This window comes from Leucopleurus acutus, assembly GCF_964270905.1.
Source record: "Leucopleurus acutus genome assembly, chromosome: 1".
NCBI classification, from domain to species: domain Eukaryota; kingdom Metazoa; phylum Chordata; class Mammalia; order Artiodactyla; family Delphinidae; genus Leucopleurus; species Leucopleurus acutus.
Window position 1 is genome coordinate 26,636,102 of NC_139142.1, and position 27,982 is coordinate 26,664,083.

A 27,982-nucleotide genomic window follows, 5' to 3' on the forward strand; every position below is an offset into this window, starting at 1 on the left:
GTTTGAAGTCTTTAGGCTTTAATCTTGGATGGATAACACCAGGACGTGGACAGGATAAAAGGACCAGATATTATCTACACTACCCTAGGCCCAGCTCTATACCTTTATGGCATATGTGGATTAGAGTACGTATAAACTTTTGGTGGCGAAGGAAATTCAATATCTCATGTATTTCTTTACCCTTAGCAGAACACCTACAAAGCTTAAAAAAAGAGAGCGCGAGAGGAAGCGCACTGGGGATAAAAATGAAAGAAGCATCCCTTAGAAGCCCAATAAGACAGTAAACAGAGATTGCAAATCGACTAGTAAGATAGGGGTCCATGGTTGCAATATGGACTCTGACAATATACCACAAATCCCCCAAATTTAGAAATTCTAGTCATCTCAATCTAATAACCATGGGAAAAAAAATCTCCCAGCGCCAAGAGAAATGACCAAAAAAAAAAAAAGTGTTTTAGAGCTGCTTATTGAAGGTTCGTCCTTTTCTAGTTGATGGAACAGACTACTTACCAGGCCAAAGAGGGAGAGAGATTCACTTCCAACAACCATGGCTTCAGCGTAGAATCTATGAGCACGTCAAAGCCATAGAGTTCTAGAAGTACAACATAACACAATACACAAGATCATTTTCCATGTCACAAGCGAACAAAGATCTGGAAGGTTCAATCCAACCAACTCCCATCAAAGGCCTAGAAATTTGCTAAGTATCGAGAGGCAATAGAAGTAGAGAACTTTCAAGTCCAAGAGAAATCAAGTTCTAGAGATAATAAGAAAATAATGCTATAAAACTCCAGTTTCTATCATCCACTCTATTGACATTCCTGAGCTCTACACAGAAAGTGACCTGACTCTAGAAGTTAACCAGCATGATTCTGCTGCTGTCTGGAAGGGTAAAAAAAAAAATGTTAGGAAAAGGAATGCAACAAGTGCATCCAATATCAATGCTGCTTTGGGCTTGTTCTAGATTGTTCTCCCCCACTACTTCCCCCACCACACTCTGAAAACAGGAAAATCTACAGAAGGCACCTCTCTAGGATCTTCCCATCACACTTTCTTAAACCAAGACCTTACTTCTGCAACCTAGGTCAAGAAAACAACCAAGCATAAAACATATTCTTTCCCCTCTATGGTTTCAATTCCTCTTTGAAGATAGAAAATAAAATACACTGGCCCAAAACAGAAAGACAGAAGAGAAAGGAGAGAGCCAGTGGCAGCCAAGCAAGACTGTGACGAGCCATAAAGGAGGGAGCCAGAGATCAAATTTCCATGGCTTCTGGATTCTTTACTGATTCTTGTCCCCTAAGTCCCCAACTGTTACAAAGACCAAAGCCAGAACCATTAGCAGGCTCTTCTCCCAGAATGCAGGGATGAGAGGCTAACTTTGGAACCTCAGCTGGCAAACTTTACTCTCATTATTATCATTATTATACTTTTTTTGGCTGCACTGGGTCTTCGTTGCTGTGCGTGGGCTTTCTCTAGTTGCAGTGAGCAGGGTCTACTCTTCCTTGTGGTGCATGGGCTTCTCACTGCGGTGGCTTCTCTTGCTGTGCAGCACGGGCTCTAGGCACGTGGGTTTCAGTAATTGCAGTAGGTGGGCTCTGTAGTTGCAGCATGCGTGCCCTAGAGCACGTGGGCTTCAGTAGGTGCAGCGCATGGGCTCATTAGCTGCAGTGCACGGGCTCTAGAGAGCGTGGGCTTCAGTAGTTGTGGAGTGCGGGCTCAGTAGTTGTAGCTAGCAGGCTCTAAAGCGCAGGCTTGGTGGCGCATGGGCTTAGTTGCTCCATGGCATGTGGGATCTTCCCGGACCAGGGATCAAACCCGTGTCCCCTGCATTGGCAGGCAGATTCTTAACCACTGAGCCACCAGTGAAATCCCTCATTGTTATTATTAATGAGGCCCTCTTGGGGACTTCCCTGATGGTCCAGTGGTTAAGAATCCGCCTTCCAAAGCAGAGGACACAGGTTGGATCCCTGGTTGGGGAACTAAGATCCCACGTGCTGCAGGGCAACTAAGCCTGCATGTTGCAACTGCTGAGCCTGCGTGCTCTGGAGCCCGCGTGCCACAACTAGAGAGAAGCCCGCGTACCGCAACGAAAGATCCTGCAGGCCGCAATAAAGATCCCACAACAGCCAAATAAATATTAAAGAAGAAAAAAAAAAATGAGGCCCTCTCCACAGCCCTCCTTAGTATACATACATCAAATACATCAGACTTTCAGAAGCCCCACTCGTTCCCAAACATCCCACTCTGTGTCCCTCAGATAAACTGTTTACACACACCTTCTTCCCAAGAGAAAAGACTAGCTTCCTTACAGTTCGACCAGAGGTCATAAGCCACACAGCTCACAGCCATGGAACACAACCAGGTGTTTTCCAGAAATTCACTTTGAAACACATCTCTACTTCAAGAAGGATTTCCCATTTCTCAATCCTCTCAAAAACATAGAACAAATGGAGGCTTCTAAAAAGCTGGTGCCAAAGATTCTCTTCTAGAACATGAAGTCTGGTGTAATGGGAATCTAGAGACTCGATCCTCCTTACCACACCACCTTTTATTCACTGTGGAGCGTGGGGGAATCATCTCTCTCTCTGATACTTTATTAGCTCCCTCTGGCTTCCCCTATTCTCTTTATTAATCACCATTTGTCAATCTCCATATGCTCAGCTAACCTATATCCAGAATTCCTATTTAGGCAATATAGATTCAGGTAGACATTCATATTCAAATTCTCTCTCAGGTAAAGTTTGCATGAAGGAGTTGGTTTCCATAGTACTTATTTAGGATTCCATTTAATTTGCAAAAATAATCACAAACTATGAGAGTCTGAGATAGGATTCACCTTCATGTAACCACACAAAAATCATATACTATCTATACTTTAAAGGTGTAAAGAAAAGAAAGCTCCTTTACCTATCTTATTTTTGGTAGCACATTCATAGCTTTTATAGCTGGTACATTCTCGTAACCTGATCTTCAGTCATCCCATGGTATATTCCCCCCTTTCTATGATACAGCACTAGTAAAGGCATTTAAAAGGAAAAACCTAATTACAAAAACTACAAATCCATGTTAGAATTACACAAGCAGAGAAAGTATAATGAGTCTGATTCAAGAAAAGTAACATTCTCTTCAGTTTTTAAAAGCTAAAGCACAGGATTCAATTATTTCATAAAGTGGTAATATTAATAATAATAATAGCATAAGGAATGGAGTGAGAATAATGACTGGTGCACATATTGATCAGATTTGCAGAATCAGCCACAAACGAACACAAATTGAAATCAGAAAAACGATCAATAAGACCCATTATTTAAACACCTCACAATAAGCAACCGACACATTTACTTTACTGTCTCCCCAGTTAAGAGGCAGATTCCAAGAATCTAAGCTGAAAGGCTGAGAACCAATAATGTGGAAAGTAAGGGGAAAGGAAAACACAAAAACACAAAAACAACCCAAAGAAAGAAAACACCCTTTACAGTGCAACTTAATTTTCACTCAGGTGAATAAATCCCACCAGGGCTAAACGATCTCAAAATCAGCTTTGAATGTAACTAACATCTGGATCTACCATCACTTGAGGGTCAGGTATGTGATAGCACTGCAACACAGCGCAAAGCCCAGCTCACCTGAGAGGCGGGAACTGGGGGAGAGGACTGGGGTGAAAAAGAGAGCATTTGTGTCAGGTTTATCTCTTACAACAATCAACTCAGCTTAATCAAAAGCATTTGGGTCCTTGGCAGGCTACTAGAGTCCTTATAATGACCCTTTTAACTGACGATTGGTCTTTTCTGAGGACATTAAAGATTTTAAACAGTAAAAAGTATCAATAGGTTGTACTGAGAATATTAAATTTCCTCACCTTTTAATGTTGTGTGTTTTAGCAGCAGTGTCTACAATTTCAAAAATTCAGTATCCAGGATGAGATACACCAGTGTTCCTGTCGTTTAAAGGTGTAGGCAAGCTAGGCTTTTCCAGTTCTGAGAGCTACTTTCTTTGTTCCTCTGCATTGTCTTCATCATGACAGAAAAGTAAGTGTTTTTAAAGGACTGTTGCTACCACCTTATTCAACAATGTTTTCTCAAGAAAATTTTCCTTGGTGAGATATATTTCCTTCAGCCCCCAGCCAAATCAAAACAAACTTGAAAATGTGACTAGTGAATGGTAAGAAGCCTGACTCCACCTCGTACTTTACATTAGCACCCTTACCCCCCTATTTCTTTCAAGCAGCGTTTTTTTTTTTATTTTAATTTATTTTATTTTTGGCTGCGTTGGGTCTTCGTTGCTGCGTGCGGGCTTTCTCTAGTTGTGTTGAGCAGGGGCTACTCTTCGCTGCGGTGCGCAGGCTTCTCATTGTGGTGGCCTCTCCCGTTGTGGAACATGGGCTCTAGGTGCACAGACTTCAGTAGTTGTGGCTCGCGGGCTCTAGAGCGCAGGCTCAGTTGCTGTGGCGCACAGACTTAGTCGCTCCGCGGCACGTGGGATCCTCCCGGACCAGGGCTCGAACCTATGTCCCCTGCACTGGTAGGCGGATTCTCAACCACTGCGCCACCAGGGAAGCCCTCAAGCAGCCTCTTGAAAAAGCAATCTAACTTTCTTAACGCCTACTGACTCCCTGGCCCATAACAATTTGCTTCTGCTGCCACTCTTTAATAATTGACTATTCTCACTGTGATCCCCAAAGACCACCTTGCTGCTTTAAGCCCAAGTATCTGAAACTGTTGACAACCCTTATTTATTGGAACTTCCCTCTCCCTTGGTTCCAGGACACTGCTCTCTTCTGACTGTCCTCCTCCTTTCTCTCCTTCTTTCATTCCTTCTCTCCTGCCCAGCTAGTCACTGGTAGGCTTGCTCAGGGTAGCATCCTCGGGTCTCTTTCCTTCTCAGTTCTACTTCTCTTCTCGGGTGATCTCATGTATTCTCATGGCTGCAATTAACATTATGATGATGACATTCAAATCTGTATCTTTAGTCAAGTGTCTCCTGGACACCAAATCCATAATTCCAAATGCCTTGCCGACATCTTCACTAGGATATCCCACAGGTACTTAACACTCAACAAAACACAGCTCGTTATCTTCTCCCAAAACCTGTCTGGCTTCCCATTATTCTTCATCTTCGAAAACCCCAAGCGCTCGTCTCCAAAGCTAGAAACACTCTCTTTACCACCTCCCCAATCCATCACGTTACCAGATCTCTTTCTCTCTTTGTTTCTCTTTAATCCAGCCTTTCTTCTATATTCCCTTTTGAGGTAATATTTTATGAGGTAATATTTAATGAAATGGACAGACCTTCAGTGTACTATTTGGTGAGTCTTGATACATCCATGTAACCCACACTCATATCAACACACACAGAACATTTCCATCACCCAGAAAGATCCCTCGTGCCCCTCCCTGGCAAATACCCTGCTCCCTGCCGCCTCACCCCCAGACAACTATTATTCTTATTTCTTATCCCGTAGATCATTTTTGCCTATTCTAGAGTTTCATATAAATGGAAGCATACACTCTTTTGAGTCTGGTTTCTCTCATTTAGCATGTTTTTGAGGTTCATCCACCTATCTTTATTTTTTGTTTTAAGATAGGTTTACTGAGGTATAATTTACATAAAGTTTACCCTTCTAAATTATAAAGTTTGATGAGTTTTGACAAATGTATAGTTATTTAAGTGCCATCACAGTCAATATGCAGAACAATTCTATCACAAGTATTCCCTTTGCCACTCTGCAGTCAGTCCTCACTCCCCATCCACCAGCAATCACTGATCTGACTTTTGCCCTTTCCAGAAAGTCAAATCAATGGGATCACACAGTATGTAGCCTTCTGAGAGTGGCTTCTTTCACTTAGCGTTGTGCGTTTGAGATTTATCTATGTCGTCACACATATCAGTAGTGTAATTCATTCCTTTTACTGCTCAGTAGTATTCCATTTTATGGACCACAATTTGCTTATCTGTTCAACAGCTGATAGACATTTGGGCTGCTTCCAATGTTAGGCGATTATGAATAAAACTGCTATAAACATTTGTGTAAAGGTATTTGTGTGAACGTATGGTTTCATTTTTCTTGGGTCAATTCCTATGAGTGGGAGTGCTGGGTCACATGACTAAGTGTATATTATCACTGGGTACCTCCTACCACCAAATCATTTCCCTAGCACTAGTCTCTCCCACTGTAGTCCATTCTCCATGTGGCCATCAGAATTACCTTTCTTTCTTTTTTTTTTTTTTGCAGTACGCAGGCCTCTCACTGCTGTGGCCTCTTCCGTTACGGAGCACAGGCTCCGGACGCGCAGGCTCAGCAGCCATGGCTCACGGGCCCAGCCGCTCCGCGGCATGTGGTATCGTCCCAGACCGGGGCACAATCCCGCATCCCCTGCATCAGCAGGCGGACTCTCAACCACTGCGCCACCAGGGAAGCCCAGAATTACCTTTCTAAGACACACACCTAACAGTCAGAAAGACAGGCAGTGAATTGGCCCAGCAACAGACACTGGTTGGTTCCTGGAGGATTTTAAATTAGTCACTTCTAATAATGTTGTACAGTATTCCCTGTGTTATAATTCTGTCACACCAAGCTTTGGGTCAAGTCACGATAAAAGTTAAAGGAAAAATAGTAATCCTGTTGTTCCACGGCTCAAACAACTCTGACGGCTGTTTATTGTCTGCAGGATAAATTTAAACGCGCCAGTCCTTTACAATCGGTCCCCAAACTACTTCCATACCTTATCACTCGTCACCTCATCCAACTCAGGCTACATCTAGTCACACGGAACTTTCCATTTCAGAACATGCCACATCGTGTCATGACACTGTATTTTGCATGTCATATTCCCTCTGCTAGGAATGGCTTTCCCTGGCTCCTCGAGGCATAGCTGGTAACTCCTGGTGTATTCCGAGAGCACCCGAGTCACTCTGCTACTTGTGCTGTCCTGTGTCATTTCATGTCTGGTTCTCCCCACCACCCGAGGGCAGGGGCCATGTCTCGTGCACTGCTCTATAGGAAACAGTCTGCATTACACAAAGCACATAGGAAGCAATCAAGAAAGTACTGATAGAAAAAAAAAAGAAGAAAAAAAATGTTTTAATTAAAAAAATTTTTAATGTAAAACACTACAATTTTTGAGAAAGACAAAATGATTTGCAGCTACTTCCCAAAAATGACCTTAACTGCAAGACTCATAATAAACTTAATACTCATAATAAAGCCACCAATCATCAAGAAAATAAGAGAAATTCTCATTAAGATTTTTACATATTAAGACATATTAAGGAAAAACTTAATAAAAGATGGTCTAGAAAGGGAGGAAAAAAAGATTTGATAGGGAAATAACAATGCATCCAAGTCCTAAGAGATTACTAAACATGTCACACCACTAGTTTTGGAATCAACCCACTAACCCGCCCCAGAAATAAAGTCCCAGCTGAAGCTGTAATCCTTGAAATTGGAAAGTGCTGACATTAGCCAGTTCTTGCTGTCAGTCAAATGCTATTGTATGAAGGAAATTCTCTTCACCTTGGCTGTGGATTGGAGTTGAAAACCTAAGGAGGAAGTCTTTATCTGGGGTCCAGAAGGAAAATCTGGAAAAAAAACCAGACCAAAATCCCACAGGAAAATGAACTAAATAAAAGAAAAAGCCCAGAGCCAATTTGTTAACTAGTCCAATAAATCAATATGGTATCTGGCTACCATATGCAAAGGTAGATTTGAGAGGAATATCTAGAACTAGGTACTGCTGATTAGAGCAGAAAGAGTACCCTTTTTTAGGCCTGATCTGCTAAAAAGGATGACATCATTTTTCCTGAGATCTAGTTACAGGAGAGCAGAAGGAGAATCCAGGATATGGAGCATGCCAAAAATGGCTGGACACATCAGAACTTGTCTTTATGTGGGTGGAAAATGAGCCAGAGAGACCTGGCTCTCACACTTGGCTTTGCCATTTATTAACAGCATGACCTGGGACAAATGATTTAACCTCTCTGAATCTTTTTTCCTTGTCTATAAAACATGAGTACTAAACACCAACAAAACTCTTAAGAGGACTAAAGGAAATAACCAATGAAGTGTGCCTGACAAACAGGAGGTACTTTCTTCTAAGTCCCTTCTACAGTAAACTTCCCATCTAAACAGGAGCATGAGATAAGCCAGAAAAGAAAATTATCTCAAAAAGTGAACTGTTTGATGACTTTCATTATTTTTCTTGTTGGTCAAGTAGTTTCCATTATAAAATGTATGCTGCCTACTTCCATTCCTCCAACAAATATTTACGGACACCCCCACTTTAAGGATGTCAGCTTACCCTGTGAAATGGTCTTAAACAATACCAATAAAAGGCCAAACCAGCAACCATCCAACATAACACGGTATACTGAGCACGGTTTGTCCTGAACAAAGATGTCACTGGTCTTACCTAAACAAGGCCAGTCTGATCAAGCCTACAAGTGGCAGGACAGCTGGTTCATATGCTCTCAGGCTAGAGAGGACCATGGTCATAGCCTGTCACTTCAGCCATCCTCACACACATAGATGAAACCACTGTCAGCAGCAGCATCTTTAAAGGATAGCTAACATCCTGTTTGGGGCTGTTTTTCTCCAACTGTTCAAAAAAAAAAAAAACAAAAAGCTGCTCTCATAGCCAGTAATCTCACAGCGCCAATTTCCTAAGCAACCCTATTTATAGGGCTGCTGTTTAAGCATATACTTCACATGGTACCACATTTTCAGAATTCTGAAGGCAGTAAAAATTAGACTGTCAAAAGTCTGTTTTATTGGGAGAGGCATCAAAAGTTCTACTGATCAAGAGTCTTATGACCAAGATGACTTGATTGCCAAAACCCACCTTCTGACCCCCTTTCTCCAAGCTGAGTCTCTTTCATCTGAGTTCTCCCACTCAGTAGCTCTAGAACCTGAGGCAAGGGTCTTAATTTCTCAGGGCCTCAATTTCTTTATATGGATTAATTATTCTCTGAGGTCCTTTCCGGATGTACAAATCTATTAAAAAGCATCAAATGGCTAAGTTTCTGGTAGTTTGTGAGGGTTCCTAAGCCTACATTTAAATGCTATTAATACAATGCAGGTATCTGTATATATCATCCCATGTAAAATTTGGTTTGAGAGGAACAAACTCATAATCTACACCCTGAACACAGCAGGCACTGAGAAAAGTTAACTACATAAATAAACAAAGGAATGGGAATGTTGACCGTACCTGGAAACAAAGCTGGACACTACAGGTGGGAGGATGGGAAAGAAATCATAGGCCAGAAACACTTAGATACGAATGGAATGCTTCTGGCAAAGATCCATATAATGTGGAAAGGCAGAAACAACAACCAAAAGAATATAGTGAACCCCATCACCAGACTATTAGCTTCCTCTAAAACACCAATGCTCTGTTCAAGCCAAATTCTTCTGGGAAGCTCTCAATTCCTGTTTACTCTAAAACAAATGAAAAACAAAAGAAAAAACCCAGATTATTCCTTGTAACTTAAACCCCGGGGGAGGTTGGGAACCAGTGGGAGGCAAAGAGATTCACACAAATAGACACACGTATACAAAATCATTTCTGATGGGGGGAAGTTAACGAAGCACACAAAATCCCAGGGCTGACAGGAAGTGGAGTTAGAACCACAAAAGCCAAGAAGATAGTCAACAGTTTAAAAAACTCCAGATGCACTCAGTTTATTAAAACTGAACACAAGCAGGGAGGGGGCTGGAGACCCATGGCTGATGAAATAGTCTTAGGCGGCATTTCACTGAGTCAGAGAAAGTCACTGCTTCTCTCACATCAGAACTTCTAATGCCATTAAGGTCAAGAAATTCTTAAGCTTCCAAAAGGCAATCTGGTAATGAAATAAAATAGAAAAGGAAACATTCAGAAGAGCTTGTGATGATTTCCAGAACAGAGATTTTTACATTAAGAGCTACTAGAAATTTACTCTCACGGAAGAGCCAAGTAGATGTAGAAAAGAAATGTTTAATTTTTTTTTAATCTAATAAGGTTTTTGCAGTTGGAGTCATATTTCCCACACTCCCTCCTCAAAAAGTCTGCAATAATTCTAAGAGCCCCTGGCCCTTACCACACCAGAACCATTGGGAAGCCTACTGTCAGGCCACCAAAAGGCAATTAAATCAAGACCAATCATTCATTCAACAAACATTTCCCGGACATCCTTCAATAGCAAAAAATGCTGCTATGCACAGAAGGCGCAAAAACAAGGGAGACGCTGTTGCTGTCTTCAAGGAGCTTCCAGTCCAGTGGGGGAGACAGACACGTAAACAGGAACTAAAGGACATGCAGGCGTCGCTGGAGACTGAACAGAGTGCTGGGGTCGAGGTGGCTAACTCTGATGGGAAGACTTAGGGAAAACGTCACTGAAGAAGTGATACTTGACTTTATCTTGAAAAGATGTCAGTTATCTTTTAGGTAAAGTAACATGAGAAAGATATTTCAGGCACAGGATAAAGCAGGTGCAAAGGCAAAGGGTTAGGAAAAGAGATGATAAAAGGTTTGGTTCGGCAGAAACAGGGTGAGAGTGGAAGGGGAGACACAATGACTACTAAGAATTCAAGACGATAAGCTCAGTGACTACCGGTAGGAAGAGAACATAACGGAACAAGTACAGAACAGCAGGAGAGAGGAGACGCAACAGGGCACTTTGTTAGGCAAGCGCTCCTGGAGGAGACGCCAAGCTGAGTCTCAGAGGAGTGTGTAGGGCAGACAGGGGCAGAGTCTAGCTGGGCTGCAGGACCTACAGAGAGGCACAAAGGCATGGAGTCCTCAGTGGCACCACTGGATTCTAAGGTGTAGGAGGGGAAATGGAATTCTAGAAAAGTCAGCTGGGGTCAGATCCTTGGAAGCTCTGAAGTCCTATCAAGTATCTATTTACAAGTTAAGTCTAGGGAGCCATTTAAGGGTTTTAGAAGACATGAACATATTCGTATTTTAAGAAGATATACACATATCATAACCTCTTCTTTGCCTGTATAATTTTAGGTCCTGGTTTATCTACCATCTTCTATTCAGAGTCTCAACACTTCCCCTTGTTTAGTGCCCCTCAAGTACAAGCTGTTATGATAATCGATTAAAGAGATCAAGAATTATAATGTCTAATTATAAAAATAATAAAAAAAAACTTTTTATGGAGTACAAACAGTGCTTTGCGTACGTCATCTCATTTGCCCTTCAAGGTACACTTAGAAGGTAGGAACCATCATTACTGCCATTTTATAGTTGAGGAAACAGAATTAGAGTAACTTGCTGAAAATCAGAAAACTAATAAGGGGTACAAATGGGTCTCAAACTAAGTCTGTCAGGCTCTACAGCCCATGTTCTTTACTTCTCTGTTACGCTGTCTCCTACTGTATTCCTTTAATTATCCCCCCATCAATGACCCTACTGTGTTTTACTAACACAGCCTGCCACCTGCTGAAAGCCTGTGTGACTGCACAGACATGCATACCAGCAATCACTAAGGACTCACATCCACACAGACAGCAAACGGGGGCAGGCACCCTCGGTGCTACAGTCACAACTAGCCGGTCAGTGAGCAACAGGCTTCCTGGCCCAGTAGTTGTGATCTGCTTCTTACTCCTTCTCTGTGCAAATAGGGAATTAGGGGTGGGAGAGAAGAGAAGGGGAGGAGGAAGAGGAAGGGAAGAAAGAAGGGGTGGGGGTGGGGAACCCACCAGAAAGAAGACTAAAACAAAAAGGAGGAGCCATTGGAAAATGGGAGAAAGCACATACTGGTACCAGCCAGAGCTTCTTGGAACAGTTCCCAGTCTGGCTGCCAAAGAGCTCTGGAATATATTTGTTAGAGCTGGATTCCTGTACAGTCCGTTGCAGACTTTTTCTGATTGCGCTCTGACAAAGAGACCCACACTTTAGTTACAATCCCTGCTTCCCACACCGAAAGCTAGTTAGTCCTCAGGGGACCTCCAACTAAGTTCACCACCGGCCTCTTCATACGCTACGTGAGTTTAGAAAGAAATAAAAGTCCACCACATACCTTTTACTCTTGTAGAATCACTAAGCCTCTCTACCCCAGTATCCCATCCCAATTTCCCAAGCCCCTTTTCACAAAATATGTTAAGCTTCTTGAGTCTCCTTACCAAAACAACTGCTGCGATGAGGAACAAAAGTTTTACAGGCTGTGGCAATAGCTAGTTCAGCAGAGATTATAGTCTTAATGATCAGGTCTTCTACATGGGCCATCAATGCTACAAAAGAAAAAAAACCACTATAATGCATGAATTAGGACTGGATTCCAGAACACAATATAATTATAACAGCACATGTGCTCATTCAGAGAAGTCTCCATGTGGCAGTCTTACAAATGGGTGCTCCAGGAGAAGGCGTGTCTGTGAACAGAGGGACACAGGCAAGAATGGAGGTGCTGGGGGATGTACTCAAGTGGTCTCCCATGACAAGAGATAGACACAGACTGGAAAAGGAGCCTTCCCCGCTTCTCACTCTCCTCCTCTCACCCTTCCCTTTGTGGACTGAGATAGGCCTTTCGGCACACTGCTTCCCATTCTGCTCAAGGCTCAGCGACAGTGTCCATTTTGATTCCAAGCCTTTGTACTCAAACTTGACACTGTCCATTCTCCAATTCATCAACAGGAATGAAAGAGATTGCCTTAGGAAAATGTGAACTCAGGGCCAATATGGAGATAGACAATTTGTTATGTAAAAAGCTGACCGTATTTTAGTGAGCAGTTCAACATTCAAGAAGGATAAATTCCCTAAAAACTAAAGGAAAAAGTTGTCTTCCAAACTAGAAACAAGAGAAGGGATTTGGGGAGCCATGGTAAGTAAGCCTGTTGTTCTCCATCTTGTAAAGGGCAGGAAAAATTAACACCAAGAACAATGATCCCATCAGACATCTCAGCAACACTATTAGAATTCAAGAGAATGACTCCTGGTTAGAGATAATAGTACAGTTCTACGAAGAAGAGAAGTCAAAAAGGAAAAAGCCCTGGTACTCACCAGTTGTATCTTTGCCTTCCTGTTTCAGATACCTAAGCATAGCACTCATGCTCCATTTGTTCCCATAATCCTCCACTTCCGGATCATCACAACTAAAACAAATTCATGGATCAATGTCACATATGCAACTAGGCCTGGCTCTAGAAACAAGATTTTTTACAAATAGCCTTCTTTCCTTATCGGGTCTTTAGAAAAATATTCCCTTTGCTGACTTCCACTCACCCACTTTTTCTTGGTCCTTTTTGTCATATACGCTTTTGTACCAGTTTCTTCCATTGAAATGAAAATGCATATAACTTGCCTTAATGAGGTGGGTAGGGGAAAGGAAGGCAAATTCCTCCTTAACCAAACAATTATGCATCATGAACCAGTAGAAGAAATTTGTGAAAGAATGTAAACAAATTTAAGAATGGCTACAAAATATTAACACATTGAAATGCTTGGGGATACTAACCTCGTCTTTGAGGTAAATGTCACATGAGCCCACAAACCGGCCTCTAATGCCATTTTCAGACCAGAACTGAGTCTAGATGGGCTAGTAAGCTAATCTAGCGCAGCATTTTAATGAGTTAACCCTGGACAGAACTGCACTGGCCTCTGAAGCAAGCTCCCTTCTATCTAGTGATAGACACGGCTTTTTTGGATAACTTTTGAGGTATCACCCAAGGGAGAATGCACTAGAGCAACAACAGAAGTAATGAAGTACACCACCACTACAGCAACAAAGTGGCAAACAGGGCACATTCCCAGATTGTTGGAAGGGTTTTGCAATCTGAAACCTGTATTTCACAGCTGCCCCCTTATTCCCTATCACCACCCCGCAACCCACCAGCTGCATCTTTGCTCATCTTCCAAAGTGCAAGATATTGCATCTTCAACCAATTCCTAACACCGGTCACAGGACACGCAATGAAATCTATATCGCTTCGGCAACTATGCCATCACTTCCAGATTCCTTTCTTTTTTTCCTTGGACCTTCTAGGCACCTATTTTTAGTCTGAGTAGAAAGTAACTGTTTGGGTTTCTTTTTTATTTTTCCAGTTTCTGGCAAAATTATCAGGATGAAAGAAAACACAGCAGAAAGAATATTTCCACACAGCTGGGCTGGTACTCCGTTCCACTGAATCTTTTTCTGAGATGGCCTCATTTCTTTTTTTATTTAATTTATTCCTAACGTTTTTTCCCCCGATCATAAAAGTGTTTCTTTTAGAAAAACTTAGGAAATAACATAAAAGTACAGAGAAGACGACAGACATCCCCCACCCAAAATCCCATCCATTATAGTTAAAGACTGTTAACATTTTAAGATATATCCTTCTAGTTTTCTTCTCTCTCCCACACCCCCTCGGGGGGGAAAAACAGCTTTAGTTATCTTACATATTCAAAAAAGAAATTAAATTGCATGCACTGTGTGATAACTTGCTTTTTCCACCTGACAATGTACAGTGATGCACATTCTTGTTTCTAATCTTGTGTATAAATCCTGTATTTCTTAAGGTTAAGCTCCTAGAAATAGAATTACTGGGTCAAAGGGCACCAGCATTTTTGAAGCTTTTGATACATTTTGCCAAGTGCCGAAATGACCTAATTTCTTGACTTCGAAAAAGTTCCATATGCCTATAAAATTCCTACCTCTAAGTCAAGTGAGGGAACTTGACAATGAGGCAGACGAAACTCGGGAAGGAAGGCATATTTTGGTGGAGAAAGGGGACATTGTAGGTGGGCAAGCAATAGAGAAGCTGTAGCAGGTAAGCCTCAGAACTACATGAAATGACTCCAATAGCTCTAAGTTACATGGATATGAGCGTAAAGTTCTCCTCCAGTGCAACAAGTTAACTTTGCACTTCTCCAATGTCTGCCTCGGAGACCGACTTCCCTGGCTCCTGGCTCAGGCGCAGCCAGTACCTGACATAGTCTCCACTCTTCTTATTCACACTGTAATTGGTCAGGTGCATGAACTGGTTCCGAATATTCTTGGTTCCTTGGTCATATCGTACGGTGGCAAACCTGAAAGAAAAGGCACAGGTTAAATGTCAGGAACAGGGCTTCGATAAAATACAGGATCAATGAGATATTAATACAGGGAGGTGGCATCCTCCTCAAATACTGAGTGCTTATTAAGTGCCAACCCCCACGCTAAGTGTTTCATGTACAATATCACATTTAATTTAATCATTAAAGCAATTTTCTGAAGGAGGTACCATTATGTCTAATTTTTAAAACAGATATGAACATTAAAATATGATCTGGAAGATTAAGTGACTTGCCCCAAATCACACTGACTCCAAAACCCACGTTCTTAACCACGAGATGCTGCTTTTTTGATACAGAACCTTAGACGGATAGGAAAGATGAAAAGTGAAAACAAAGTTATTCACAGTCAAGGAAACCGCGTATAGGATGCTGTGGATGATGGGACATTAGCCTGTCAAGAAACACCTGAGTGCCTACACAGTGCCTGGTACTAAAGCATTCTATGGAAAATATTATGCAAAAAGAAAAAAAGGACAGCATAATAATATAAAGACTTAGAACTCACATCCATAGGAAAAAACAGAACTGATCTATAAAATTAAGAGAACAATAATGGCAGCATTAACAGCACACAAAGCCTAAGTCTGCAGAACAGCATAAATACGAGCGTAGAATGGATTAATTCCTGAATTTGGAATGATGGCAAAAAGGGGGATTAAACACGGAGCCCACTGAAAACAGAGCAGCAATTTGATATCCTGGACTGTTGTCAAAAGAAGACCAAAGTATAAAATATATGTGCCTCTGAAGGAAGTAGCCGAGGAAAGAGAAAACTTTCCAGTGATGCTCAGCATCAACAAAAGTACACTCGAGTCGCACGGTTATGGTAAACATCACCCTGTTTACATACCACGCTAACCGTATCACCCTCCACTAAAGTGGTTTTCCCCACAGGCACAACCAAGTGTGTGAAAAAAAATCCTGGAAGGCCACAAGTTTATTTTCACATGATTTACAAATTATTTACATGTGCTTACTCAGACTATGAAGTCAACGTGAATTTTTACCACATTGAAGGGCAGCATTTAAAATTTTTCTTCTCCTCTATTTCTTCTCATTCACCCACTATCTCTGCTCCCTAATTCCCTGTACTAGAAATCTACAAAGCCAAAGAAAGAAGAGTGGAAAAAGGAAAAATAAAAAAAACAAACCAAAAAAGAAACCCCAAAACTAAAATAAACAAACATGAGGCCAGGAAGAAGGATGTGGACAAAGAGAAAATGTTGACCAGGCATGTACGGCTAAGGGGCAAGAGTCTGATGAGCATGACGTCTATGCATGAGAAGGACCTCAGATTTTCCAGAAACTTCCGGCAGTTATCACTTAACTTCACCCATGTCACTCCATGGTGGGTAAACCTTACCTATACATCCCAATCTTCCTTCCTCAGAGATCCTCCAATCAAGCGGGAAATAGTCATTCTCTGAATTCTTGTGAAATGCGAAGGGGGCCCAGGCAGGCCTCACAGAGGCTGCCTGCCTCAACCAGACATTACCTCACAGTGACATACCACCTGCCATCTCTCCCCCAAAATAATGATTTAGAGGGAGGGAAAAGGTTCTGCTTCAGAGAAAGAGGTTTTTCTTCTCTTTTAAATACAAGTACCTGATCTAATTTGGTCAACATGAAAAGACTGGCAAAGGCCTGGCAGTTAACTGTAAACTGGTACCCAACACATCAGTCATTCTTATCCTCCTTTTTTCAATAGGACTGAATCTCTAAAAAAAATAAATTTTCTTCTTCCTAGTCTTCCTTTTAGCTGGGACATTTATATTCTGAAACTCAGGAAGGACAAGATCATTAATGTTACAGTTCTTCTAAGTATAAGAAGAAGTAAGAATTAGAGAAAACAGAAACAAAAAACTAAGCTCAGTGGAAAAGTTACCCAAAAGGGCAAAAGTGCTACACTCTTTATTTCAGTCAGCTGAACAAGGAATGCAGAAGACCATGTAGAGGAAAGGCAGGTGTATATGCTCATCTTTCCTCCTAACGCAGGAAGAGCTTATGGTTCTCACTAAAATCTGGATTAAACAAACCACATTCAGCTCTGATCGCCATTTTCCAACATTTTCTTCTTATTTTCTAGATCAGAGGTCCCATTAGTCTTAGATCTGGCCTACTAATCAAGTTCTGATTAACCTACAAAGGTTGTTTTTTGTTTTTAAACTTGGCCAGCATTTAAAATTCAGACCTTCCTTCCTGAAGCCCAGTGGCAGCCAGTGCCCATGTGAGGAAGATGGTGGACAGGACGGGAAGGCAGCCCAGAGGCAGTACAAGGAGGTTATCTAAGCAGGGTGGTGCCCCACAAGGGTCAAAGTCCACACAAGGAGGGCATCTGAATGGGGTAGTGACAGGGAGGTTGGGAGACTGGCTACATACGAGGGAACTGAGTAAATAAATACGTTGAAGATAAAAGAAGTCAGATTTCTCACTGTTGGAAAAAAGATAAAAAATACGGAAAGGGAAAAAGCTAGAATGAATGCTGTAGTTTTGAGCTAGAATTGGAGGTATTTGTATGAACTCCTGATTTTCAATATAGAGATACAGATATAAATATAGATGTAAATGTGTATGTATGTGTACATGTACGTATATCTATACACGTATTTCCTAGGTATGTCCATTGCAAGGACCTGATAGCAGAGACACCCCAGAACAATGAGCATATCTAGCACCTGGATCTGTATGTCTAAATACTATCCTCCATTAAAAGCAACCACTGCTCCTTGGAGAAAATAGTTGATTCCAGGCTGGGACAGAGAAAGAAGATGAGTCTGAAATATCTTGTGCTCAAAGAATGAGTGGACATGTCAGAAGGACACAAAAGTCAGCTTAAACGGGCTCCCATTGGCCAAATCTGGGACAATTTGAGCATCAAAATAAATCGCGATAGTAAAGGATTACAACCCATTAAATAACACAGGAATCCTTAAGTCCACATTGGTGTATATAAACAAACGAATAAATGAACAGGATGGAGAGAAAACTCTTCCTGGGAGTAAAATGCCAAATAATAAAAGTAAAAGAAATGATGGAATTAGAAAATCATTATTCCACAACCATCACAGTAATAATTCATTCAGGCAAGAAGCATCAATGAATATTAAAATTGTTGGGTGAAAGTGAGATGAAGAATGAGATTTTACATGGTCTCAAAGTATCTCTTCATAAGATATTTATTAATTACAGAGGGGAAAACAAAGTAAATTTACAGTGGAGAAATCTGCCAGACATTGTCTTAAGTGCTCAAACACCACTAAATAGTTATCATGTACCATCGGATCTAATGCAATGAGAACATGGCATCACTTCTGTGACATTCTGGCCAAAAATACATAACCTCAGTCTAATTATGAAAAAATATCAGACAACACAAATTGAGGGCCATTCTACAAAATGACCGGCCTAAATCTTAAAAAATGCTAAAGTCATGAAAGTCAAGAAAAGACAGAGTAAATGTTCCAGATATAAGGAGACTGAAGAGACTTGACAACTAAATATAACATGTGATCCTGGATTTGGAGCTTTCTGTTATAAAGAACATTATCAGGACAGATGGCCAAATTTGACTGTGGTCTCTAGAGGAAAGTTAAAAGGCAGTTCTTCATACTATTTTTACAGCTTTCCCATAACTTTGAAATGGTTTCAAAATTGAAAGTTTACAAACAAAAGTTTCTTAATAAAAATCTAGATTTTTCAGCCTCCCTTAAAAAACCAGAAGATCTGGCAATACCACCTGTCTTGGTCCATTCAGGCTGCCGTAACAAAATACTATAAACTGCATAAACTGTGTAGCTTACAAATAACAGAAATTTATTTCTGTTGGCTGGAAGTCCAAGGTCAAGATGCAGGCAGACAGACAGCACCTTCCTGCTGTGTCCTCACAGGGTAGAAGGGGTAAAGAATCCCTCCAGGGCCTCTTATATTAAAGGGCACTAATCATATTCATGAGGGCTCCACCCTCATGACCTAATCACCTCCCAAAGTCCCCATCTCCTAATACCATCACCTTGGGGGTTAGGATTTCCACATATGAACTCGGGAGGTAGCATTCAGACCACAGCACTACCACATATCAATGACTTGCTGCCAATGCATAGTAAATACCCTTTAGGTGGGACATGTGATCTCTGGTTCTCCAGTCTCCACTGGGCCAAACTTTTCAGTGAATGTCCCTGTAAGCATTTAAGTTTGTGACTTGTGATTTAGATCTTCACATATCAAAATTTCACCCTATTTAGGTCTGAAAGCTTCAACACAATTTCTTTATTAGAAACACCTAAAAGAGGTAATTCTCTACTAGATAGCCCACAACCAAGTTTGCAAACACTGCTCCTAACAAATACTGAAATGTACATGATGAATTAAGTCTTGAACCTCCCTCTTAATGAAATCAAGATTTAGGAAAAGCTCTCATGACAGAATTTCATAGCCTTGACCTTTAAACAAACAAACAAACAAAAAGAACAAAGGAATGGGGGGGGGGTTCCTACTTTCTTTGTAAATCTGAAACCCTGAGCTCTATTTCACCACCTATGATGAACAGAGAACTATATGCCCTTTTCTCTTTTTCTGCCACATTAAGATATATATAGATTACCTTTATTCTGACAAATTCTTAAATCAAAAACTACATTTCCTTTTTGCTTTCTAATGTTTCTCAGTGAGAATCAATACAATGATGATAATTGTCTCAAACTCTTGAATGTGTATGTGAAGGAAGGGTTTCAATGTTAGACATACAGTAGGTACCTGATAAGCACTAACCGAAACTACAGCTGAGTTGCTTGTTCAGCAACTTTACCAACATGGAACTCAAACAAGAAGGAAAGCAGAGTTAGTGGGGTCTTTGGAACTCTCTTCCCCCATTCAAAAACGACTTTGTTCTTCTATGAATACGACACCACAGTCAGAGTTATGGAGAGTCTAGATGTAGGACAGTTAAACCGAACCCCCCAACCCCGCTTTGATAGCTACATGTTCTAACAAACATTCGCTACAAATGTACAAAGTAAGGGAGGCCAGCTCTCAGGAGACCCTGGCTGTGGCACACGTGCTATCTTTCAGCAGGTGTAACCATTCAGCGCCAGGAAGGCCTGGAGGATGAAGAGACAGCACCTCAGGCAGCCTTGCCAGGAGCCACTGGGTTTCATCCTGGCCTGACCCAGAAAAATCTCATGGAAGAGAACAAGAGGCCCAAGAGCCCTCTGATCTGCTGTCAGCCAGCCGCGGCCGGGAGACTGCCAAAGTGCTGCAGTGACTAGGCAGCGCCCTGCGGAGCCGTCTGGGAGGGGATTACCAGCCTGATCCCCTGGTCTTCAGAGCCAGAAATGACTCAAACTTCACAAACAGCAAGGGCCTGCCAGGGAGGGTGACAATGAGCACTGGAGAGGGGTTTCTTCCCCTTGTTGGTGTCTCTTCCCCCTCTTGCTGCTATGGCAGATTCTGGACAGTGTGCAGCCTGTGAGGTAATCTGAATTCCTTGGCAACCGGCAAGTACCTGAATTCTTTCAAAACCACAGGAATCCAGCAGAGAAAAGGTAAATATCCCTGCGGAGCCAGTGTTAATTAGCAAGGAAGGCTACTGAAGAAGTAACTGGGGGTGGGGAGGAAGGCAGAGGCATTACAAATGCTTTGGGATCTCTTCTGAATTTCCACTGAATAATATGGCTGAGTAGAAGAGAGGCGGTCCCTGACCCGGGCCTTCTCAGTGTCCCATCTTCCCAACCCACCGTGCGGATGGATCTCTCCCAGTTCTCTGGACGGGCACTTTCATTTCCCTGAAGCTGACAGTGCTACCTATCTTTGGGTCTCTAATATGATAGCACATTTGATTTTCAACTCAATTTTGTTTTATTTTTTTCAACTTTTAATTTTTCCTGTTTCAGTGAAAATTTGGCTATTAGCTTTGTCTCAAAAAAGGGCCTCGTCAAATCATTTAGACCACATACTGGATCCACCTAAAACCGTAAAATCCAGAACAAAGTCTTTTTGGATTCCACCTCTGTCAGGAAAAAAACCCTACACCATTTTGGTAGAGAAAAGCACCCCTCTCTGGAAACTTGAGCGCCTCCTGCTGGTGTAAAACAGTAACATACACGTGAAACTCAAAAAGTAGGAAGGGGCAAAACACTGGACTCAAACACCACTAAGACAATTTTTTAAAACGCCTCAATATTGTGTCCACGTATAAGAAAATAATGAGAGTCTTTCTACTTCCTATGTTAATAAAGCAAGGACAACTGAAATGATTAATCTAGAAAGAAACTATTTAGGGTCTTTTTCTTTAGTAAATTTAAGAAGGTAAAGAATTTACACAAAATTCTTACTTCACAGAACCGTCTTATGAAATCAACTTAATCTTTCTGTCATTAAACATGAATTCTGAGGCCCCAAACAGAAGTGATATGGGATAAGACCCTTCTTTTCTGAAGAAGGAAACCAATTACACTGCCACCAGTTCTGTCTCTTTAGGAAAGATTATGGTTTTCCTTCTTGAGCCTCAAAGTAAAATGGTCTAGTGATCTCATCCCAAACTGATTACCTTCAGTAATGTCTATTTAAAACAAACGTGACCCAAGATTACTAGAGGCTGCAGATCTGGAGATGCTGTAGACTATTGTTGAAAGTAATGACACAGTCGAATGGCTTCTGAGGATTAAAAAGCAGGAGATGAGTGCCAAGATACACAGTGGTTAAGACACAGGGACTTAGGCACATGGAAGTTATTGTGCAGAGCAATGCACCCCTTGCAGGACTGGCTAATAGCCTGTCATAATGTACTACTGTAAAGCTTTTATATTCGCCTATACTTTTAGGTAAAATAGCCAAAACCCTGAAAATTCTTTTTCTTTTGTTTCAGTTTAATCCAAATTTTTAAAAATTTGTTTTCCAAATTATTCTAAGAAAGAGCATCCATTTTTAAAATATATAAATATATATACTCAGTTCCTGCTGGAGGCAAGAGAAGAGTTACTCAATTCAGTGCGTTCTGACTTCCAACACACAGCCAATAGCCAAAGCACTAGCACATCTGCAGTAAGTTCTATAATAAATATTAGTATTGTTCTCATTTTGCATCTGAGCCATTAAGGCTTTAAAACAATGCCGAATTTTACCAATAGCAAGGGCTATTAATACTGTGGGTGAAATACCTTTGGAATAATTTGCAGAACATATTGCTATGATATCCTTGAGACACAGTAAGCATAAACTTGAGGTCTTTTCCCTATTCAAGAAGTCCAGTTCAGGGCTTCCTTGGTGGCACAGTGGTTGAGAGTCCGCCTGTCGATGCGGGGGACACGGGTTCGTGCCCCGGTCCGGGAGGATCCCACATGCCGCGGAGTGGCTGGGCCCGTGAGCCATGGCCGCTGGGCCTGCGCGTCGGGAGCCTGTTCTCCGCGGCGGGAGAGGCCACAGCAGTGAGGGGCCCGCGTACCGCAAAAAAAAAAAAAAAAAAAAAAAGAAGTCCAGTTCATGGCAGGACATAATCGGTTCCCGAGAAGGGTACAGGAGACAAGCTGGTTGAGGATGAGTGGAGGGAGAAGGGTGAAGAAGCTCATGATACTAAGGAGGGAAAGCTCAGACATCTCATATTACAAAATGGAAAATCCTCAGCATCTTATACATCTGAGCAGAAGTAAGAGGCCTTATTTCAGCTTCTTTTTGCTCTAGATAATATGGAGACTCAGCTTTTATCCCTATACTTCAAAATATGAGAGCACACGTGTCTAAAAACACTACAGAAAACTTCTTTCCGATGAAAATCTGATTAGATTAGTAGTTTGTGCCCAGATACCTGGTTCAGCCCTTTAACTAAAAACTGAGAAATATTTTAGTTTTCTCCCTCCTCAATTTTCAAGGAACCAGAGGCCTGAACTAGGGAGCTTCCGTGGCCTTCAGCGTTCCCAGGGTTCAAACTCAAATCTTAGTTAAGAAGGTGACCACGCTTATAGATGCTGTCACTGCCACCTAGAGGTGAAGGCAAGACATAGCTCAACCAGGTAGAATCTGGTTAACTGTTCTCACCCTCTGACTCTAGTCACACGATGCATCAAAAAATTTTAGTCTAAAAAATAATTAAAATAATTGAAATCCGATTCTAAAAGAACAGCTGTCAGAGTACAATGATATGTCTCAAAGCACCTACACCTAAATATGTAGCCTTCTTTTATCCACGGTATTTCCCATCTTTGATGTACATTTCCTAAAATACAGAAACATATATAGGCCATGCTTTTTACAGATGCAAACCACCTCCTAAACTGCTATGCTCTATAAGAAAACTATGCATAAAAAGAACTTCAGAGTTCTTTGGTAAAATATATATATAAGTTTTGTGGGGGAAATACATATATATATATATATATATATATATATATATATATATATATATATTAGCTTTGTGAGAGAAAAGAACACAAGCACACCAAAGTTATATACTTATTTTAAACAATTCAAAGGGTCTAAAAAAAACACTGTCACCTGTAAAATCCTACGGATATGGGAAATGAAAATTCAAATTATTATAAGTTGAACTTTATTTTGTAAGTCACACTACCTTAAAACTTAAGAAGTACCTCAAGAAAAACAGAAATATATATATATTTTATATATATATATATATATATATATATATATATATATATATATATATATATAAAATCACTGTAAAATAAATACAGACTTGTAGGTGAAAAAAAAAAAAGCAGCTAATGCCCACCCTAGATACAAGAGGGCATGAAACAGCTCAAGCCTTCAGCTCTGGAGTCAGATCCAGGGGTTCAAATTCCCCCTCCACTATCCACCTGCTGGAGACCTAGGGGAGTGATTTCAAGTTCCCTTACGCAAAGCCTCAGTTTCCGCAACTGCAAAAATGCATGACTTTAAGGTTGTTGTGAGCATTAAAATAAATGCTTGGTATATAACAGGTATACACATGAAAGATTTCTTTTTTTTTTTCCTTTTTAGACCATTTGTGAACAACAGTGGCCCTAGGATCTTCATACCAATTGCCATTGCATGAAAATACAATGTGACCCCGGATCCCTGCTGGGAAAGGTGTGTGTTTACATACAAATGCTTGTTCATATGCGTGGATATGCAAGAGAGACTGTGAAGTGATAAGACTGATTTCTGTAATCTGAAGCCCATCTGGGGACACTCTTACTTTCCTGAGTTGAATACAACAGAAAAAACAACCTGATCTTAATACACTCTTTAATGGGTCAACTCGAATAAACACCCTCCGCTCAAGGTCTCTTACCTAGCCAGTCCTTCTTCATAGAGATAGATGACAAGAGGATCATAGGAAGTCACAAGCACATAGAGGCGCACGTCAAACTTGAAATCTGGAAAAACAATTGGGGTACACAGGAAAAGCTAAGCTCATTTGTCTTCTGTTACAGAATGAATAGTACAATGTAACAAAGAAATATGAAAGACAGTCCTCCTCTCCCCATGAAACATACACTGCCTACACACCTTCCCTTTTGAGGATTAATAATAATTATACCATACATTGTAAATATATATATATACATGCATTGTACAGTTTTCATATATATATTTGTTTCTGTTATAACATATAAAGCACTTTCTTTTTTATTATGTCAAAATCAACTTCAAAATAATACCGTGAGGTAGGTAAGGAACCAGCTTCATCTCTGGAGCCACAGTTGCCAAGAATTTCACACTAGCTTAATAAAGACTTAATAGAGAAGACTATAAAAACGTTAAAAAAAAAAAATTTAGTACGATCTAGCCCAATCCAGTCAAAGACCTAATCACAACTCACCATCTATGAGCAGGGGGTTGTTAATGTAACGGGAGACCAAGATGTTCTCTTCCAGGGAAATCTGGTTTGGCTGTTGAGTAAAGAGAAAAATGAAAGGTAGAAATGCAAAGGAATCCTGACTTACAATAAAGAAGCAAAGTTCTTAACCATTTAGAAATGATAATATGGAAAACTAAAACTCTAAGAAAAGGTTTCCTCTAAGCTACCCATATATTAATTGGCCATATAACACACCACTTCCATAAACACTGTGAGAATCCAATTATAATGGGGGAAAACAAAACTTACACAGCACCTCTCATGATAGAGCCTAAACAGCTTTAAAGATTTATATACATGATATTAAATATTTACATGCCAAGAAAATAAAAGCTACTTAAAAAATAAATTAAAACTTGCTTTCTCCCAAATGTAAAGCATGTTGGATATTTTAGAATACTACCATTATTCTTACAGGAAGGCTTTCATCAAGTTGCTCAGAGAACTTACAGATCTTTCCACAATGGATCCTGGCATTTTCCCTGTGAAATGGGATGGATATTTCACTGACTCACTCCATAGTGCTTGCTATGCCACTGCAGGTAAAGAATGAACTAGCTCTTTTAAATACTTTTTTCAATGAAGAAGAGCTGTCTATACAATAAATAATGATGAGTATGATGGGTATTGTATAAGGCACTGGGGATGCAGTGATGAATAAAACAAATGCAATCCCTGCCCTCACAGAGCCCAATCCCTACTCGCAAAGAGTTTGATGTTTGAGTAGAGGGACAGCAAATACATAGAATTCAAAAGAACACAAAGCAGCACACCTACAAGCGCAAGATGTGAGGCTGCAGAGTGGAAAGAGATCTGGAAGAACAATTCCAAATGAGACTAAAACAGAAAAATCAGTTGTCAGTCACCACAATCCATACAGGACAAAAGAACTCCAAAAGGCAAGTGGCTATAATGATAACTGTGATGATAACAGCTATAGTGGCAACAACAGAAACACTATTAACATTTGCAGGACAAAAATTTTAATAAATGTACTGAAGATTTGTTATGTGCCAACACTGTTCTAATCCCTCACAAGTATTATTTCATTTAATCTTCATCCAACCCATGGTAGGTATAACACCATCCAAATATTACAGATGAGGGAAGAGTCAGAGAGGGTTAGGAAGCTGCTCCAAGTCCCACAGCTAGTAAGTGATAGAGCACCATTTGAACCCAGGCAGTCTGCCTCAGAAGCCTAATTCTTAAGCACTATTTGCACCTTTTCTCACAAGTTCTGACCTAAAATAACTGTCCAGACCCAAAAGTTTGCCTTTATAATAATGCATTTGCTATCCCAAGTACTACAGTTATAAAATAAGGATAATTGTGTGACCCATAACATCAGACACAACCACAAGAAGCAACTCTGGGGTCAAGATAATGAGATTCCTCTCTCATTTCCCACTGCTGCCATCTCAGACTCAGAACACAACTTCACAAGCCATCTCTATGCATCATACGGACACTACAGCATCACTACTGATTCATACTCTGGACTTGGTGACCCACACCATTTCCTGATCAGTTTCTCACACGAACTATCTCTATTTTGAGTCAGCTTAGTATGTAAGAACTGATGCAATCACAGTACAAAGAAGTAAGCTGCAGGCTTCCAAACCTAAAATTAAACAATTGCAGCTCTTTTTCTACTAAGTAACACCTACAGGCTACAACAGATATGTAACCACCCAACTCTACTTGGAACCAGAGACTACAATGGTAATGGTCTTCACTTTATGACACATCTAACATCCATGCCCATTTCCTCTCTTCTCTTCCTCATCATATACATTTGTCCTTTGAATTATGCAGAACATCATCTCTTACATTATTTCGGTAACTTTAGTATTTGTTCAATGGTCTATACCTCTCATTTCTATCTGCACTAGTAATTAAATTGTAAGCTCACGGAAGAAAAGAATTGTTTGAGTACAGTTTTTTTGTATAGTGTAATATACTGATAAGCAACTAACGAAATTTTTGACATCTTCAAGCCTGTCTCCTTTTCATCCATCCCCAATTAACTCATTTTAAATGATGTCAATTCTAAGCTCAAATTGCCCTCCCAAGTATGCTAAAGCAAGAATCTGAATTGTTGGGAAAGTTGGAAACCCATCCATTTTTCTAATTCAACTTTAAGATTAAAGCTCATGGTATCTGTTAAGTTATTATAAGGTAGACTGGTACAGTGGTTAAGAGGGCACGCTCTGGAATCAGCAAGACGAGTTAAAATCTTCACTTACTATGGAAGGAATAGTAACTACCTCTTAGGGTTCTCATAAAGTCTAAGTGAGATTATATTTGGTAGGCACATAGTAGATGCTCAAGAAATATCAGTTAGTATTATTATTGCAAACTCAATAGTATCTATGTGGTTCCATTTACTGAGTTCCACAACTCAACAGCATTCCTCACGATGTGCCACACACCATTCTGCTCAGAGCAGTGCACTGATTTATAATGAAGATACATAAGAATTAGGAGATGATCCCTATTCCTGAAAAGCCTTTAAGGAGTGGCAGCACCTGGCACACAACAGGGACTCCCTAAATATTTGTTGAACAATGAGAAAAAATGGAGAGCACCTAAGAAAACATAAACAAATAGAAACAAGAGAGCTGTACGGAATTATATTCACAAACATAGGAGTGAAAAGAGTGACCAAAATACCCTCCTGATACTTCAAAATCTCAGAGAAAACACTAATATTTTATTTACCATGAATAATGTGTGAGACAAGGATGACTAAATTTGACTTCCATAAATCAAATTCATACCTTAATCAGAAAACACCAGATCTTTTCCCTCCTTGATTTGAATATACTAAGTTGGGAAAATATGGCATTTAGTCACGGTTACTGCAGGAGCTGGAGCAAACACAACTCTGTTCCTTTATGCTGTATTTTCAGAGCTAAAAAGCACATCATTAAGAGACCACTTTCGCCAATCAGCCAAGATGCTTCCATCTGTAGGAGCTCACACTCCTCTCTCTTCAGTATTACATAAAAGTAATCCTTCTTCTATCCTTTATCCTATTCTCATAGTGGTAAAAGTTGCTATTTGCAGGTATTTTCCAAAAGGTTATGACTATTAGGGGGAATTTTTAATAAGAGGCCCTCTC

At 40.6% G+C, this 27,982-nt stretch overlaps 1 protein-coding gene across 1 annotated transcript in view; it reads right to left on the reverse strand.

Moving 5' to 3' along the window:
* Nucleotides 1–27,982, reverse strand: part of TTLL5 (tubulin tyrosine ligase like 5) — a gene marked incomplete at its 3' end in the record, with an annotated part of 258,145 nt that overhangs the window by 182,513 nt on the left and 47,650 nt on the right. The window contains exons 8-13 of the mRNA XM_082845972.1: nt 24,820–24,889; nt 24,289–24,373; nt 14,895–14,996; nt 12,990–13,081; nt 12,113–12,220; nt 511–592 (exon numbers count right to left, since the gene is read on the reverse strand). Coding sequence (XP_082702098.1) covers nt 511–592; nt 12,113–12,220; nt 12,990–13,081; nt 14,895–14,996; nt 24,289–24,373; nt 24,820–24,889 — 539 coding nt within the window. The remainder of the gene's footprint in view (nt 1–510; nt 593–12,112; nt 12,221–12,989; nt 13,082–14,894; nt 14,997–24,288; nt 24,374–24,819; nt 24,890–27,982) is intronic.